General features: G+C 41.0%; 1 protein-coding gene across 2 annotated transcripts in view; it reads right to left on the bottom strand.

Moving 5' to 3' along the window:
• snap25a (synaptosome associated protein 25a) overlaps nt 1-19,736 on the bottom strand; it is a 34,541-nt gene extending 14,805 nt beyond the window's left edge. Inside the window, exons 1-4 of one of the 2 annotated variants that reach the window (XM_058612709.1) lie at nt 19,573-19,736; nt 6,637-6,780; nt 5,341-5,382; nt 433-481 (exon numbers count right to left, since the gene is read on the bottom strand). In XM_058612709.1, the coding sequence (XP_058468692.1) occupies nt 433-481; nt 5,341-5,382; nt 6,637-6,708 (163 nt within the window). In that variant the 5' untranslated portion in view covers nt 6,709-6,780; nt 19,573-19,736. The remainder of the gene's footprint in view (nt 1-432; nt 482-5,340; nt 5,383-6,636; nt 6,781-19,572) is intronic. The other variant, XM_058612708.1, reaches the window with a different exon arrangement.
• Nucleotides 19,737-20,178: the final 442 nt, after the last annotated feature.

Below are 20,178 nucleotides of genomic sequence, written 5' to 3'. Positions count from 1 at the left end.
CTTTGTGAGGCAAATCAAACACTTTAAGGCAAATTAAAATGAAAAAAAAAAAAAAAACACAACAAAAAAATGTTAGCCAAAGGAAACAACAATTAAAGAAAGCTGAAAGAAAGAAAATTTCCCCAGCGTTATATCAGTACTTTGACTGATTAAATAAGATATTGATGCTTAAAAATATTAAAAATAGGGGAAAAAAATGAATTAGTTTGTAAATGCATTTAAATGAAAACAAGCAACTACATATGAAGCGATTCATTCATCCAAGTGTTGTGATACCATTAACTTAACAACATTGATGTCTGTAAATGTTATTTTCATATGTGAATAATATCATAATTGAATGCTTTGTCTCATTAGCTCTGTTTCAGGTGAATAAATCTGTTACTGATACATATGTGATGAAAGACACATTATCCCCTCTGGCACACTTACCGCCCTGCTCGTCCAGCATAACCAAAGTCCTGATGCCGGCATCTTTGCTCTACTCCCCAAGGACAGGCAGGTGGAGGGAGGGAGGGAGGAGAGGAGAGGAGAGGGAGGGCACGAGGGAGGGAGGGAGAGAAAATCAAAATGAAACAGAGGTCAGTAACGAGGCCACAGTATAGTTCAAAGAATCAGTGGCCATTTTAAATTCACTTTATCTCTTCTCAGCACAAACAACAGCGTTTGGACATCGATTCTCAACTTTCTCTGTCTCCATTTTATATTCTTTGATATTAAATTGTCCCAGTGCAGCAGAACACTGTTGTGATTGATGGAAAATAAAAACACAGTTAGCAGAGGGAGAGCAGCTCAGGCCACCTCTGCTCGCCTTTAAATTAGCAATGCTGACAAAGGCCGGCCTCTCTGCTGGATACATTACACTTTTACGGGATAAAAAAAAATTAAAATGCATGCATGGTATGATTAAAGGAGGGTTTTGTGAACCTGTTTATTTGGTTTCCAACTGAGCGTTAGATGAGATGTTTTCGCACTAAACAAGATACAGACATACAGTGGAGGCAGCAGGTGGTTTGCTCAGAAATGGTAAAAAGAAGAAAGCTAGATTGTCTCCAGCTATGCAGGAGCCAGATGCACTTATAACAACATACATTATAACTACTGGTGAAACTAAATCAGCATGTTAATTATTTAGCTGCAGAGATCTTTGTTTTACATTCTGAAAGAGGCAAATGGTAGCTCTCTCTCGCTTGCTTTCATGTCTTTGCATGTAAGCAAGCTCATTTATTGATGCTATTGACTACAAACAGTACACATTCTAACATTTATGAAGACAGTTTTTTTTCTTGTTGTCTTTAATCCTTTTTTTTTTACTCTACCATGTTTCCAAAACAAACAAACAGCATCTGTAACTGAGCATCTTGATATCCTGACCTCTCCATGTTGATTCTTCTGTCCCTCTGGAAGGACACATTTGAATATTTCAGCCCCACCCCCATATCAGTATATGACCTTGTATTGACTGGAAGGAGCAAAGGTCATTTCTCAATCACGTCTCACCAGGAAACATGGAAATCATCGCCAACGTCATCTACAAATGACGTGGTTAAAAACACCCCATCTGACGCAGAGTCAGCAGATGTTACACCTTTAGACTTTGCTGTTTTACTCCAAAGTCAAAATGGAGGTTATGGGTTTTCCTTCAGCTTTGTTTGAATTTCTCCCTGACTGTGAAACATCTGAGAAGTGGAGGCTACAGGAGGATTCAACAGTGAGGCTGAGAGTCACCGATGCGTCCGGTCAGGTACAGGTTTTGATGTTGGTGCAAAGAAAACAAGGATGAACAGGACGATGGTGACACTCGATGACAAAACTCATCTTATCTCAGCTGCTTAGAAATGCAGCACTGCCGCACTAAGATGAAGCACCTGGCTTGGCTCGGCAGTCATAAATAAGATTATGGCGTGTCAGTGCACACGCACACACCACTGCACACTCAGCAGTTTGGGTGGAAAGCTACACCTCGATGTTTAAGAGGCGAGAGGGGAGCAATTATTCTGTAATCCAGAGAGCCTCTGTCCGAGAGACATTTCAAAAGGAGTGGAAATGTGTCCCTCAGGAAACAGCCATGATCCCGTACAGGACTGAAAATAGTTCAGGGACGCGCGCTCACTCAAATTAAGTAGATAGATTTAGACATTTTGGCTCAGAATTGAGAGAATTTGTGTTTCGCTAGTCTTGCTACAGTGATATTTGGGATGAATCATTATGGGTCATTTTAGATTCATGTTAGTTAATTGAGTGATGCTAAGAGATGACGCCATGAAGTCATGTGCTCATTTTCACTAAAGGACAAGTGTATAGACACATATTACATACAGATTTCTGCTGGCCCAGCTGTGGTGCGTTCCATTTGTATTTCGTGGAATTTGAGTCCTCCGAACTCGGCTTTCCAACTTCCTACCTTTACCATGAATAGCAATTGTTATCATATTTGTTTGACAGTAAATCACAAGTCATGAACATGGTGCTGTTAAATGTTGCTACGCTGTCTGTGTGTGCAAAATAATGCAATAATGCTAATAATGAATAGCACAGGATACGTTTTCATCTCCCGCTTCCGACTTTCGATTTCCTATTTAAATGGAACACAGTTAATGTGATGTAAACACTCTTTTCACCCCTTCATCCATTCTCCCACTCTCACAAAGCTGCTCAACATTTAATTTCATAGTACTCTCCCATCTTAAAATGTGAAATACAAATCCCTTATAGCTGCCGCAGAAATATGCCGCCTCAAGATCAGGCTATATTTTATAAATCTACTCCATCGCTTCACTCCCTCTCTCCCCTCGCTCTCTCCCTCAGTTTTCCCTCACCCACAGTACAGTTGTAGAGGTTGAGCGGTGTGCAGCGAGATATTTTGACTGATGATCAATATGACCTTGAGATCTGTACCCGGAGCTTGTCGGACACTCCCTCCCCCAGCGGTCCATGCCTTCCCTTTCCTTTCTCTCTGTCCTTCACTCTCTCTTTATTGCCTCCTTCTCTCTGTCTGCTTGTTGCCATGTCACTCTCCGCCGTTCTGTTGCTTTCTCCTCATCGTTCACCCTCAGTTTATTGCAGCATTATTTATGAGTGTGAATTTATACGAGCTAATAAAAATATGTGTGTATTCTCTCCCCCTCTCTCCCCCTCCCTCTCTCTCTCTCTGACATTGGCTCATTTCCTGTAATGTGCTATTCACGCCGTCCCTCTGTTGACTCATGAGTGACTCAATCCTGCCTGACATGACTAATGGACTCAGGCAATTAACAGAACAAGGATTTTATGGCTTTAATTTGGGATTTCGATTCATTGGAGTCAGAAATTCCAGGATTGTTTGGAATACATTGACAGTCTAAGATAAATATTTGTGAATTCGCTTCCTTTTTAAAGTTTTTATTATTGGTTTAGGGTGCATTTTAAGGGTTTATTTGAAAGCAACAGTGATGAGTGTGATGCAGTAATGCAGAGTATGTTTACTCATGTGGTATGAACTCTAAAGGTCTGGCCATGGTGACTAATTGAGCTGTAGAAGGTTGGATAGTGGGGAAAATAGTTTTTATTTATTAAATTATTTAGACTAATCCCCAATTTATAACCTACTAATATCTTGGACTCAAAGCCCTCCGTCCTGAGCGACTCCCATGCGGAGATCCAATGGACGATCCAAGGTAATCTCACCATCACTGAAACACTCCGCCCATATTGACATGTCTCATTGTATTAATTGTCCAACTCTCTTTCAGAATATTCTTCCTTTTTTAGGTTGCTTTGCGCTGCTCAGTGGAACAGCCAATAGGAGCGTCCTCTCTCTCTCTCTCTCTCTCTGTCTCAACTGCCCTGTGATTGGTCAAAGTCCCCTATCACCAGCCAGATTTCCCCAAGGCCGTGAACAGACCTTGAAGGAGGTGCACAAATCTTATAATCTCTCGCTCTCACTTGATTTACATTATACTGCAAGGCTAATGCAGATTTTTTGATTCATAATAATAACACAAATATCTTGAATTCCCCAGCTACAACTAAAAAGTCAAGTCAATATGACTCTTAGTGAAAGCTTGAGGCAGAATGTGATTCGTTCAAGATGAGGCAGGGGAAACGTTTAATGAACTCTGATTGAACACAAAATGTTTTTCTGAATTAACTTTTAAACTTTAGATCCCAGTATTTGCACTAAGCTAATGGCTTCCTGGCTCCAGCTTTGTATGTCACATGATCTGGTCGTAGTATCATTTTACACAATACTATCCTTAATACTGAATTCAATGCCATTAATGTAACATTTAGAAGGGTTTATTTGCAAAAAAGTAATATTATATCCAGTATTTTTGTTTCCATGTCTATAGAAATTGTCTGTTTGTTACCTTAGTATAAGGCTCTTATATGAAGTGGCATGCTGATGTGTTTTTACAGCAGCGTGAACAAACAGACCAGCCAGAGAGGTCATTTATTGTTCTGAAAGCAGAAGCTTACTACACTAATGAAGATGAATTATATCCTTTCTGGTACGTGAAGGCCACCGTAGTTCACTGACACACTTGGTAAAGGAAGGAGTGTTTCTTAAAATCTGCACTCTCTCCATTTTACACACTGTACCTTCAAAGTCAGGTTTACATGGACAGCAGCTGATATTGATCTGATAATAGTCTGAATGTAATGAAAGCATTTTCTGGTTTCCTTAATCCAGATGATTCATACTGAAAATAAACAATATTCAGATTAAGAGTAAGTAGGTGATATTTCACACAATATCTTTTTGTTTTTAAGATAAAAACTCTTGATCAGACAATGACATCATTTGTGTTATTTTATCATTTGTGTTATTATGGACTAATGTAAACATCATAATCAGAATGCATTAGTCTGAATAAGGTGAATAGGCTGATTATTGATGTCCATGTAAACATATACGGATAGAATTCAATGGCATGTGTGACAATATTATGTCTCATTATTGCTAAATCATTGCATTTTTGGACGTACATTTGTTAACTCTTCATCTGCTTCACGTTTGTACCTTTTGTCCCACTGTCAATCATCCATTGTGGACTGTTGTGTTGTGTGTTGAACACAGAGAATTATGTTGACCTGGTCATTCTGTTTTATCTCAACGTTATACATGACAATAGAATTTACTGTCATCCATGAAAGTGCCATTTTTGTTATTATTCAAAAACAATGACACAATTATAATTTAGTTTATATATAAAATAGTTTTTCTGACACAATATAAATGATTAGTCTGTGCAGAAGAGATCAGAGGTAACAGACTCTTTCCATAATCCCCCCATGTCATATTTTGTCTTACTATAATTTAAACTTGATGTTTAAATGATAATAAAAGTATTTTCTTACCTCTTCCACCAGCTGCAGCATACGACGGGTGCTCTCCAGTGACTGTGGACAAGCAGGACGAGTATGATTAGTTTCCATTCATGTTCACAGGACACATTCAGAATGCTGCAGTGGTCATTATAGTTTTCACGTGTAACACAAATACACCCACACAATCATGTGTCTGCGTGTTGTTTATCGAACAGAGCATAAGCGAACATGCATCACAACAAAGTGGAGTCAATTTGAACAATCAGCAGGACATGGAAAAGATCAATATCTGATGTGTATCGACATGAACTCGACATGAACCTCACAGAGACGGACTGTCTGCACTTGGATGATTGAATAGCATATGATGGGAAATGTGGCAGTCGCAGTAAACATAGTTTACAACTTAACATTAAACCTAGATTTGAAGTGCTTTTAAACACCTTTGAGATCTAATAACCAAAGATTTACTCAAGAACACATCAGCTCAGCCTTCTTTGTAAAGAAAGACTGTTTAATCCCTTCTTCACTGACTGTTGGACGTCTATTATTAGCATGTGCTGTGATAGATATGTAGCTGAGTGTTCCAGTTCCCTCTCTAACAAGCGTGAAACTGCAGAGCACAGCTTGCTCGCTGGCGTCCTCGGCGGGGACGGCGCTCTGTGATATCTCCTTCCTTCTTACAATGACACAGCTCCGCCTTGCTGTGCTCGCTGCGAGCGCCGCTGATCTTCTAAAGTGGTGGGGGTTGAAGAAAGAGGGGGGGGTTGGGTGAGGAACTCAACCGGGCCCAGCCTCGACTTCAGAAGCCATCTTTGTTGCAGTCGGTCCTCTTTACGTTTCGTAGCTTTCATTATTATTTAATCTTCCATTTGACTCATTTATATGTGAAGTAAAGTCACGTGTTCTTTGATCTGGAACGGGCTGTTGTCCTCTCTGCGGGTCTGTGAGCTTGTGTAAGTCAGAGGCTAGAAGTGTTATTGTGACGACGCCATTTTGTGTATGTTCACGCATCTGTGTGTGAGAGAGTATTTAATATTCTGCTCAGCTGTGCCAGTGTGAGTCATATGTGAAGCTGGAGGGGTGTGGACTGATCTGCTCTGGGCCATGACTGAGACTCTCTTTCTCTTTCTCTTTCCTCTTACATACACATGAACACAGACACGACTACACATCATCAGAAACACACACACACAACCCAAGACAGACAAAAACATGTAGCTGTTCCAGTATAATGCATTCGATGAGTGAAGAACTACTGCCTTCAAAATCAAGTTAATGTTGATTGAAAAAAAATGACCTCTATGGCGAGCGTGCTGTTCTCACCTCATCTGCGAGCTGGTCAGCGCGTTGCTGCATGTCTGACAGCTCATTGCGCATATCTGCGTCATCTGCCATGGCTGCTGGATGTGGGGGGTGGAGAAGGTCTCCAACAGGGAAGAGAAGATCCTAGTGGGAATCCGGGGAAGACTGGAAGAGAGACAAAAACAGAAGAAGGAGTCTTTAGCATGGACAGCTGGAGGGTGCAGTGACAACATCTGAGCCCAGTGAGGCCTTAAATCTCTCAACTTGAATAATTTAATGCGAGACGGCTGTTTTATCCACATATGATAATGTACTAGTTATCAAATGCAGGGTTCTCACAACACACATGCTCTACTCTATGAAACTCTATGAACAGCAACACTTGTAAATGAAGGATATGACAGAACAGCATCAACAGCAGTAGTATTTGCAGGCTTAGACTCTGTCATTGGTCTTGAACAAATGCTGTAAAGATACTCTTTCATACTCATATTCTGGATAACCACAACAGCTAAGAGCCAAAAGTACAAATATGTAAAATGGCCAAATGATAATGGCTCATATTTATAAAAATCATTCAGCCAAACAAAGAAAAACAAAGTGATTGGGAGCTGCTGTGTCCTAAGTCTGTGTTCACTGTTGCAGGCAGTATAACGAAGGATTAAGACGATCTTGCAGCAGCAGAAGCAGCAGAGTTTGCTGACTGGGCAGTAAATGGAAAGGGAAAAGGCGGCCGATGTTTGCAAAGGAATACTAGTCTCAGACAGGCAGCATTGATGGGATATCGTGGGATTAGTCACAGAGAGACACAAACAGCCCGTTAGTCCTGTAGCTGTGATCCTTTCTTCCCCTCTGAGGTTCAGGAGAGGCTCGTACAGTATCAGCAGTCAAGCAGATGTAGGATTACTGGCAACTAACTCTGAACATGATCTTGAAACGACTTGTCGTGTGTCAGATAATAAATCATCAAATTTTAACATGGCAAATTAGTAAAATCTCCTACGAAAGACAATTCTTTGGAGAAATAATGCTGCTACAACACTTGAGTCCAGTGCTCAGAAAGGCTGATTTTTATTCAGGTCATCAGGGTAATATTATGGAATACAAATATTCCATGTTTTGGTCCATTGTTGCGGACGGTCATGGCTCATATCTGCAAAGAAAACCTGATTTTACTTAACCTTATTTTAAATAAGGACAAACAGACATGCAGAGGAAAGGCTATTATCTGAGACTGTTACAAAAGTCAAACCATTACACAAGACGTGGCTATTTCTCTCTGGAGTTGAGGGTGAGTCAGTGTTGGATTTTAAAATAGTTTGATGTTGATGCACTGAAAATATTTATCTGTCAGGTTTGTGTTTCTGTTGTTTTTTTTAACACAAAAAATCTGAAAGTCAATCACAGTCTCAGACAGACGATGTCCATCCACTTGTGTGCCAAGTGATGTTTCTAACATCTGCTTACCACACACCACTGTGACCCACAAGAAACCCGCAGTTTCACACCAGTCTGAGTCATTAACACCCCTGGGTTGGAATATATGTAGATACAACCTTCACCAGATGGACTTAGTCATGTGTACGACAGTAGACGAAATGCTGTCTCATACTGGTTAAACAGTGCATGGTGTACAGACTCCATTTTATTACAGCTTTTTACTTGTCAGTGTAAATAGATAGAGACAGAAATCACATATATTCCACCCTTCCTGGCCCGGATTTATCACATTATTAGACCGTTCCCTTTCCGCCTCACTCTTCTGCATCACTTCACAACAGCAGCAGCCATGTTGGGTTACATAAACCTGCAGCCAGACTGTGCGTAGTGCGCTGCCAAATGTCTGAAGTGAGTCAAAAAACACTCCTCACGACGACTTGCTGAAGGAACCAAAGGGGCATCATTGCCTGTCTGTCTGCCTGTCTGCCCTGTTATATAACACAACTCAGGCAATCAAGTTTTAACAGGCCGTTCTGACCTTTCAATTTACGTCTCAATTACCAGCTCTGCATTTTTGCATCTTAGCTGCTCTGGTTCACCACTGGAGCAAATTCATCATTAGAACAGAAAGAAAACCCGGCTGAATTGGGTGTTATGAAAAAAAAACACCCAAAAATACTTTTATCATCAGCGCTTTTAACTGTGTGTTTGTTGTTGGGTTCAGAATTTACTGTGTTTCACTTCACTCATGACAACATTGTCCACCATGTGCATTTACACTGGTAAAGCTGCAAAAAATATACAAGAGGAACAAACCTGATTAAGACAAATCATTATTACACAATGAGACACAACCTTCGTTAAGTTATTTAATTATTAGTTACTTCTGTATCTGTATCATTTACCTAAATGACTCATGTGATATGATTTCTGCTCTGACAGAAACAACCAATTAAGCTACTGGTTCATCCACGGAATGTGTAGAAAAATGGACGTCGTCTTCCAATTGCAAAACAAACAAGCATACGATAGCAACTGTGGTGTCCACTCATAAGTGTCCTAATTTACAAAAATTGCATCATTTTCTATGGAAGAAGACCTGATATTAGTGAATGAGACCATTAACTCCTCAGGAAAACATTTACTGATGTTATAAATCAAGAACTTTTCAAACCACAAGGCCCTGTCCTTTGTTACGGTCTATGTGTGCACCCTCGTTTCAAATATCTACAACGTGTGTGACTATTATTACAATTATTTGTCATCTAATCAGTTTGTTATTCTAGCAGCTGTTATTCACCGATATGCAGCTCCACTGATATAAAAATGAGAACAGGAGTTATTTCAGCAAGCTTTGTTTTTCTGCTAATCAACCCCCCCAAAGGGTATGAAATTAATACATTTTACTTGCGACCAACCCATGCAGTGTTGTTTATCACGCATGTCTCATGAACTCATTCACTGATGCAGAGCTAGAGCAGGTAGCAACAACCTGAAAGAGTTAAAATGATACCATTACAAGAATTTAACTGCTGACCTTTGAGTTCCAGAGTCTTTCAGCAGCTGCTCTGCCCTCTCATCTGTGGATGCTCCTTCTCAAAGGACACTCATTTGTCTGGAGATTTTCCCTTTCTGATTAAATGTTGGGCAGCACAGCTGAGATACACTGACTTTTTAATTACTCACATAAAATCCCCTTTGTCAGCATTTTGGATGAGGATAATAAACTACTGACAGGTCACATCCGGGAAATCTGGCTGAAGAAGGGGCGGCAACATATGTTTCCTTCCATGTGTAAGTTACAAAAAAGCAGCAAAGGATTCTATGTTGTAGATTTATGTTAATGCTGTGTGCTATAAAAAAAACAGTGAGGAACTACTACATTGCAAATCAAGTAAAGGTTCATCAGATCAAATGTTATAACAAGACTTGTGGTCTATGTAATCTTATCATCAGAACTGACAGAAATGTGATAAAAAGTGACTGAAACTGCCCCCTCCTTGAGTTCCTGCCACCTTGTCATCATGTGTTAACTCGTTTATGACAGGAAATGATGAGCACTTTGTCCTAAATCAAACAGGAAGATAATAAGCAACAAAAGCAGGAAGAAAAATCGTCTCAAAGTTATTAAAACCACACAAAGAGGCCATGGCGCGGTGCACTAAACACACACACCCCCAATCTATGTACTGTCCTGTATCTGCAGGCGCACACACTTTATTACACCCATGTTGGTCCAGTAAGGACTGTGGCAGTGTGAGCTTTGCTGATTAGCAGTATGACTAAACTTTAGAGGAGGTGCTGTGACTTTATATGACTATATATATATATATATATATATATATATATATATATATATATATATATATATATATATATATATATATATATATACAGCAATTATCATATGTTTCAAGGCAGCTGCAGGAATAAAGACAAACACATTTGTCAACAGTGGTTGGAATAATTGTTTGACCAATAGAACATAGGCTAACACTTGCATTTATGTACTATACTACAAACTCTACAGCAAGAAAATACATCCAAGGATGTTTTAATAGAACATCCATCCATCTGTTTACTACCTCAGAAATTACACTGCAGTGTAACGACCATGGGAATAATAGCATTATTATTTCCATTCCCCTCACATTCTCTCCTGGAATACGACATATTTCATACCATATTCACTCACGTTCTACCTGGAGGAGATTACCAGCCCCCACCAGCATCTCCATGCATCTCCTCCCCTTTTCTATCTTCTCTTACATTAAGAATCATCATCATCTCTTTCCTCCAGTAAAACTGCGACTGGAACAACCAAATTCACTCCCAAAGACACACTGTATCAAACATATTAGACCGAATCTCACATTAAAAACTGCACTCAAAGGTTATTTAAAATGTTTATAATGCCTCTACTGACATATTCATATGCGACTGTATGACTCCTATGTGAAAAGGATACTGTTTTTTTTATGCACATACAGTTGGATGCATATCTCTGTGCCGTCGCCGTCGCCAGACGTTTTCCTTTGTCCCTTTGAACATCGTATCCTTAATGGTGATACATCACTGGAGTGTGACTGATACGGTTGGGCGATGCTCAAAATATCGTACATATTTTAATTCTGCTCTACTTAACCAGCTCATGATGAGCTCAAACTCAGAGAAAGGTCAAACACTGTGTTCAAACGACAAGAAAACAGGAAATCATGTGGAGGCCTAAGAGTTTAAAGCTCAGCACGTGGCTTCAGTTGGTTAAGAGATGACAGACTGACGTGACTGGCTACTGTAAAAATAAATCTTGTAACGTAAACTGACTTTAATGTGAAGGTGCTGATAGAGCTTCATTTATACGGCTGTTATCTCTGCGTACAGACGACTGCAGTCACCCAGAACTAAAACAGATCGAGTGGCTGTTCCTTTGTACACTGAAATGGCTGAATTTATTTATCATTATAAAAGTCAAAAGATAATTAAAGTCGTATGAATTGCAGCAAGCATTTTTAGCCTGGAAAATAAACCTGCAAATGTGTTTGCCCACAAATAAGCTTTTTTTTTAGTCCTTTTGTTTGGAGGTTTAACCATGACAAAAGGATGACACTATCCTTCCAGGATCCACAGCGAGCCCGGACAATAACAGCAGTGATGTAACGTTACTCATCCAGTCCGAGTGTCATTACAGCTGCAGCTCTCTCCTCACTGTGAGTGAGGAGCCATAGCATTAAGTGCTGAAGCGACATCTCAACAGGCCGCTCTAGGAAGAATGCAATAAATTATTGACCTGAGGAGTCTAAGAGGCCATCACTTATTCATCTGGCTCCACTGTAATCACATCATCACCAGCGCATCTGGGCAGCCACACACGCACACACACACACACACACACAGCACACACAGAGGACATTTCAAAAATGGAATTCATTAGGCGATGTAAACCAGATTTAATGAAGGCTAATACATTCATTTTTGTCACCACAAAATTAGGCGGGAATACTTGTTCAGTGTTGGAGCCAGGACCGCTTCAGAAACACAGCTCGCTCAGGACGGGAGCAGCATTCTGTCAGTCAAATGTTCGAGTACTAACACAAATTACTATTGTTGTGACATTTTCTAGCTTCTAAACATCAGCGTGTTGTCAGCGTGTCGCTGTCAGGTGAAGCATAAAGCACTGCGGTGCCTTAGTGTCTTAGTTCAGCCACACAGAGCTGCTACCATGGCTGTGTATGCTCAGATATACTACATTAAAGATATCTTACTTTGAGTTTAAAATACCAAAAACTCACTGATTCTATCTTTTTAAAAACAAATATACGGGCTTGTGGAAGGTTGGATTTTATGAAAATCATTTCTCAAGACAAAACTTGAGATTAGGCTACAAAATAGTTACTAAACTCCACTAATTAAAATCAGATGCCACACACACACCTGCATATAAACCCTGCAACGTCACACAAACCACATCATTGAGTTAGAACAGGTAAAAAAAAAAACAAGACAGAGCTTTAGAATATTGGGGGAATATGAAAATATGAATACAAGTCAGTGAAGAGCCCACAATCTAAACATAAAAAACCAACACAATCTACTCACAACATCCTACAAGGCGTGTTATACAACACATAAGTAAACAGGACACATCACATCCAAGCCCGTGGCAGTTTACCGAGCTATTTCCAGTCGGGGGTTGGGACAGAGCAGACAAAGGAGTCTACTCTGAAACATTACTGTTGGCAGTGCACATTGTGGTTTCTAATGAGTTTAAAGTGCTGTACACAGCCAGGTTGATTCTCGGGTTTAGAAGTTTCCCATCAGTAAGAGAGAGTGAGTGAGTGTGATCATGGGATGCTGAAACGTGGAGTTTACAGCTTTCTGGAAACGCTGAACCCAAATTACACAAGGTTAGGAGACGACCGTGGTATTCCAGTCATGCCCCTCCTCTCATAAACTACCTGTCCAAGAGTGACCGCTCAGTCTGAAGAGCTTGATGGATGTGCACATGACCATGTGGGCGTGTAAATGTGATCGCTGCAGTGCAGCTCATCAATTATCATTCAGCACTAAGGTTAAAACGCTGTCATCGCCATATTTATTGCCTCTTGAAGGTGGTGTTCGGGCAGCTTTTTCGCTAATAGAGACCAGATAGTCTAAGGGTGTTAAATGGGGTGATATCCCACTATCCCTCTCCTCACTGTTGCTATGAGCTGCATAGCTTCTTATCAGTCAGCTCCCTGCTCCGTGGAAACAGGTGAAGAGAAGAACAGATGCGTGGTCAAGACAGGAACATCTAAAGCTAAAATAGGAGGATGAGTGAAACAGATGGTACATGTAAAAAAGAGAATAAAATAAGGGTTTAGTATGCACAATGTACCACGCCCTACAGCGCTGGCTTCGTTATTTGCCGTCTCATAAGAGCACATTTATTACAGTGAGGCTTTGATATTTGGACACCTAGAAAGCTGTGGAGATTTGACATTTGACAAGCCAAACGTGACAGGGAAGGCCACTTATGGGGCAGTAAAGTTGAAGGCAACAACAGTGGGGAAGGTTCAGGTGGGGGTGGTGGTTCGGGAGGTTGGTGGTTTTGTATTAGAAGCACAACCTTGTGTGTTTTACAGCGTAATAAATGTCAGGGGGGGAGAGAGAGATGTGAGGCTCCCCGGGTGAGAAACACAGCAGATGTCTGTTTTATATCTACATGTCAGATGAAATCTCAGGCAAGAAGCGTTCACGTAAACCACAGGGTAAAGAGAATTCCTGATGTTTCAGTAAAGCAGCAGTAACAGAGCATAAAGTCTTATGCCATAATCAATAACCATGACTTTCATTGGCCCTTCGGTCACAGCTTTTTGGCAGAGAGCAGATATGGAAACCTGAGGATTGTGGTACGAGTTTCCATCAAAAAAATCCAATCAGAGATCAGAAATCAGATCAGAGATCTCGTGAGGTTTATGTCCCAGTTCAGGGGGATACATTTGGTTCTTAAATTTGGTTTTTATACTTCATGGGATTGTGTTGCTTCTTCAGTGTCACATTTATGGCCTGTTGAATATTTGAGGCGTCATAAAAACGAGGCAATTATGAGCAACCAGAGGACAAGAAACACCTACTAACAGACAACAAAAATATCAAATTACATCTCTGCAGCTACTGTAGAAACGCAAAATAATACTTTTATGGTCAAATGTAATATTCAAAACTATAATGTTAAACAAAAAAATATATGAGTGCTAAAAATCTGTTCAACTCCAGCACATTTTACTGAGTATAAAATGGTCCAAAACATTAATAATACATACATAAACACTGTAATACTTCAGTTCCTACAGTGAATGCTGCAATGCTGACCTCCAGTGCTGGCCATAGTAAATCAATACTACTGATACTGCTCACAAGATATATTTACACAGTATTATTTAAAGCAGTACTACAAAACACATTAGAGTTTACTATAAACTGTGTGGTGACTGTGTGGCTAAAAGGTATGGTACATCACCCCATGCATTCATGCATGTTGTTTTGTATGATTAATATGAAGCTGTGTGAGGAATCTAAAACGTGACAACAATTGAGACACCCTCGGAAAGCCAACTTCTCTTGTGACTTTTAAAAGGTGGATGTAAAAGTGATGCAGAGGCTAACCTGCACTAACAGCTCCGGTCAGCTGCACTGCAGCATCATAAATTACCCAGCACAACTGGCAGACCTACAGCAACAGCATCACCAAAAAAAAACAGCCACACAACACTCCTCTGACCCTTGAACGAAAAACCACCTCCACAAGCCACTGAAGACTGATACAGTGGTATTATCCCTGCACCTGAACACACAAACCCCAGCAGCACAGAGGGTGTGTATTCATGTTGACCCGAGCAGATTGACTGGCAATATTATGCTTCACCCATGCAGGGATAAGATGTCTATACTTGGCTTTTATTCTGGAAAATGGGAGCGTGAATCACATGAGGATACTTTTACGGTACAATGCTACTGAAGTGACGGTAAATGCTGGTAGTGAAAACGATACGTTTGAGGCTGCAGATCTGCATGAAACCCAAGCAGGTTGCACCAGGCCCTCCACATGAAATGTAGCCAAGTTTTACTTCATCATCTTGCCATAACAAAATGTGACATCCAAGTTTCCTGCATATGTAAGTGAAGCTCTCTGCCTGTTATTTAGAAATCTATATATTTATGATTTTCTTCCCCACATAGAGAGTATGAACTACTTCAGTTTAACCTGGCAGTCATTCTTTCATAGTTATAATCTGTTTCCATTTCCTGTCTCTCCACACCTCCCTTTTTCTTTCTAATCACTTTAATTTTCTCTCCTGAAATTCATTTCATGAATCAAAAAGAATAACACTAAAACCCTAGAGAGCAGGAGAGAGAGAGGACAGATGGCAGAATGATGACAGTGCCTGACAGCGCAGTCTCATAAATGGGCTTTTAAACGTTTTTTTGATGTCCAGGAAAGCTTAAAAAAGGAAGCGCATTACTTAGGAGATAATATTAACCACATCATTTCAGCTAAATTTAGAGAAGGAGTGTTTTTGTGTGAGTATGAAAGGATTCATGACAAGTGTGTGGCTCATATCCCCGCGGACTAATCTCCATGAATGACGGTCAAACTACCCAAAATAATGCAATGACACACAATTGTATCTTCCTAAAATAATTTTAGAAAACAAGAACTTATAAAAGCACCACATTAGCTCAGTGTCTATGAATTGCCACAGCAATTCCCAAGGCCTCATGTGCAGCCATTTTGTTCATCTGCTTTTGTTTACATGCAGAGTATCAGAGAAAATAAGCGGTGACTGGACTCAAGACACCGCAAAGCTGCCTTTAAACTATAAAATCTAGTGAACAAATGGAAGAAGCCTTTTGAAAAGTCAAGCTGAGGATATAAGAGGGACCTCGCAGTTAGCCACAAGAGGGTGACTCCACTGGTTTCCAAAAGAACTCCATTCGAATGGACGTTTTGGGGAAAATAAGCCTACTTTTCACGTGATTTACAAGGTCAGTAAACATTTACCTGGGAATGTAATTGTCTCAACCACTACTTTCAACTCGTCTCCATTAGAGCATGATTAATTTTGTAAATTATGTTCCCATTCAGAGGAGAATAGACAATTAAGCATAGCACACATGAGTGTAATGGTTGCAGGTCACATCTGTAAACTTGTAGTTTAAAAACTGACATGGCTCCAGTCAAACTACAAATGTTGCATGCTTTAAACCTCACCTGCCATTATTATGGTAAAGTGGCTCATGGTCATTCCCAAGTATCTTCACATAAACAACAGATGGAACACTTCCATAACCTCCTATAGAACAGGTAACACTTGATTGGGGGCTTGTTTCAGGGTTTGTGTTGACATTGTTGCAGTATTGTCTGTGAATGGGTTACACATGTTCAAGGGTGGATATTCTGGTTGGGGGATTTTGTTGTGATCAAACTGTCTCTTGGTTTTCCTTATGTGAGCTTAGCCAGGCAAACTGGCTCGTGTCTGTTAGTTTAGCTTACTCAGCTAAACAGACATGGTGATAGTATCAAACCTAAAAAATTTAAATTAAGGGAGTAATACCTGAGCCTAACAGCATTTTCTATTCCAAAGCTAAAGCTATGTAGAGTTTGTATTAAAACAAATGCACTGGCTACCAGGAAAAAACTTTAAGCATGACATAAAAATATCCTGAAATATGAATTAAAATCTAACGTCTCATAATCCTCTATCAAACTCTCAGCTCATCTCGAATCAGAGGAGACATGGTTCCTGCAGAATTGGCTTCATTATCCCGTGAAAAGAGAGGAAACATATTTGTCATCCTCATTCAGGATATCTCAGAGTTGTTAATGCGACATCAGCTCTGTTGAATCCATTTTGTCTGTCATGCAGCTAAATCCAGAGGCTTTTGATTCACATTCACATTCACGTCCACAAAACTTTACAAAAGATGGAGCAAGTCTGGTTCTGTGCTGAAGAAATGTGAATGCTATACATTTGATCTTAGTCTTTCTGACAACTCAGGGGTAAACATGACATTTACCCCTGAGTGATACAGTATCTGCACACTATGAAACAGCAGCTGGAATTGTGTAATATGAAACAATACTAAAGGTGAATGTTGGGTCAACATTTCAGAATGCTGTCATCTAGTGTTTACAAAGCTAATTTAAATGTTTTTGATTACAATTCCCCATGTCAGAGAAAGAGATGATGAGTTATAAAAGATCCCTGATGTCGAATATGACTCATTTCATTTTAGATCACATCGACGTGGCTGGAACATGAGGTTAATATTCTATGTTTAGTTGCTTATACATGAACTGGATGGTTTAAAGCCTTTCAATCCATACAAAACAAGGGCTTTCTTGAGGCTGAAAGTTGCTACACACATAAAAACTGTACCTGCACCAAAGCACGCAGTGCGCAGCACCGGCATCAATCACGCAGACTTTAGCTCCATTTCCAAACAGCACAACGCGGGCTCGTATAACGGTGCCCCTGTGAAATGAACAATGGCCAGGGTGTTTCTGAGAAACAATCAGCGGCTGGTGATGGTGTTGTGAGTCACCCATTTATCCACATAGAGCAGTGCCTTCACAGTGTGTGCGCTACAGGCCTGACACCCCCTCCCACCACCACCCTCCCTCCCTCACTCTCTCGCTCTCTCTCTCTGCAGTCCAAACAGTGCAAGCCGCATAATGTGAGCTGAGATAGCGGTCATGGCAAGCAGAGGGTCCCTGGAGGGTTGACTGTGTTCTCTGTATAGGCCCCACTGTACGCTATAATCTGCCACTGCCATGAATTCACAGCTGGTTGTGTATTTATAGGGCCTTGCTCTGCAGATATGAACACAAGGCCTCTTTGTTTACTTGTTTATTAAACATAGGGTGTTAAAGATCACCAGACCCACTTATAACTCATGTTATAGCACCAATTGCAAAAAAAATATCAGTTATAATCTAACCTCAGCGTCACTCCATGAAGCCATAAAATGAAAATAATAATTCCAGATGCGCCACAAATCAATAGAACTTCAGTTGTGCTTCATGAAGCTTAGGTATTCACAGCATCCATGCAGGCTGGTGTGTGCCAAAGCAGCACATGGGTGTCAATGCACCACACATGAATCCATACATTGATTACTGTTTGTCACTAGATCAATCAGAGATGTTTGCAGATATCAACCATGCACGCTCTCCAGGGGAAAGATCATTTCAGTTTGGCAAATAACTTGGAATTTTAACATTACGACAACAAATGACAACAAACACAGAACAGTCTTAACTGCTACTATATGTGCATTAGAAGCTGGTAATGTCACGTTTGATCCATCACTGTTTTCTGTAGTTAAAATCCCACATCCTAAATGCATCAATCACACTTGCGCGTGTTTGCTGCTCTGGTGCCGTCGTGCGCCATTTACAGACAGCTCACGAGGGGCTCATTGACAGTTTTGTGCGTCGCTACGGAGACGGTGGATGGATGACTGGACGGAGCTGGTGAGGGGGAGGAAAGGAGGGGAGGGGAGGTGTCATAGTGCGGGTTTCACCGCGGTCCTCCCCCATCTCCCACCCACACACCCCACTGTTACCGCCGGGAAATTCTTCTCGCCTCTGTCGCGTAAATGTGGCTCAGATTTGACTCCTCGTGATGCAAAAACGCCGCGTTGAGAGAGAGAGAGAGAGAGAGAAGGAGAGAGAGAGAGAGAGAGAGAGAGAGAAATAATGAAATAAAAGGAGGAGGCGCATTCATGGAGCTGGATCATGCTTCATGCCCCCTCCCTCCTGTTTATATCGGCTACTCTCCTCCTCCCACACCGACCTCACCATGGCGCAGTTTACTATTATTATTTCACTCAGAACTCATCCACCTATTGTCTACTTTGTGGTCGCGCTGTTGTTGATGCTTCATTTGCTTTGCTGTCTGACAGGTGTGCGGCAGACTGTTAAAGTGATTTCACCGCGTCGATGCGGCATCAGCGCTCCGCACTTGGTGCAGCTTTCTCGACCAGACACGACACCGGTTCTAAAGGCTAGCTTTATTAAAATGGCTGTGAGAAATCAGACCTAATAAAAACCCTGTTTTCTCAGCGTTTGTCTGGACACAGAGTGATTGTTTCATCCTGTCAACGTGCGCGCACGCTCTATCTCTGTGGCGCTGTCCACGGTGCTGAAACGCTGAAAACGCCCACATTGAATATACGCATTAAAGCTGCACCGCATCCATCCTCACTGTGATCCACTGCGCGTTTGAGATTTATCACCCGGGACGTCGCTGCCTTCTTCCCTTCCTTCCTCTGCCTCCTTTACTCCTCTCCTCACACAAATCCGTGCTGAAAATCACCCGCTCTATACAGTACATACAAAAACGATTCGGACTGAGAGGAAACAGAACGTCCATCCATCGCGTTTCTCCAACATCACGCACCCGCTGCCACAAGTGTTAAAATAAAACCTGAAGTGAGGAAATGCAAGTGGTAAGGATGGATGAGAAGTCTTACCTGAGCCTGTTGTCGGTGGCCCGGTCAGTATGGGAGGAAATGTCTGTATACCAACAGCTAACCGATACCAGCCTCTCTCTCTGTATATGACTGAGATGCTGCAAAGGCACTGCGCGTCGGCTGATTCCTCCTCGTTTCTTCTTCAGTCAGGGGGGGTGGGGGTGGCAGTGCAGCTCTCGTCAAAGATGGCGGACACTTTTGACGTCAGCAGCAGCTTTTAATAGATAGTAGTCAAAAGAGAGAGAGGGGGGGGGGGGGGATAGAGAGAGAGAGAGAGAGAGAGAGAGAGAGAGAGAGAGAGAGAGAGAGAGAGACTTCAGAAAGAGTTTGTTACAATGGGCAGCTGCATGACACAACACAACACCTGAATATTTCAGATGTTTGGAAACACTGCTACAGTGCTGTGTGTTTTCATGTTGCATCAAAGCCACACTATTATGCAGATTATTCATGACTATCATATTTTCTTTATATAATCTCAGATTGAAGCAACTGCTACTTGTCATTTGCAACTAGTTCATTACAAAACTGAATCAAAGGAGTACATCAGTCACAAAAGTTACCAAATATCACTGTTTAAGCTGTGGGACACAGTATTCAACATTT

The sequence above is a fragment of the Solea solea genome, chromosome 17, assembly GCF_958295425.1.
Source record: "Solea solea chromosome 17, fSolSol10.1, whole genome shotgun sequence".
Taxonomy (NCBI): domain Eukaryota; kingdom Metazoa; phylum Chordata; class Actinopteri; order Pleuronectiformes; family Soleidae; genus Solea; species Solea solea.
This window is presented reverse-complemented; position numbering and strand designations above follow the sequence as displayed.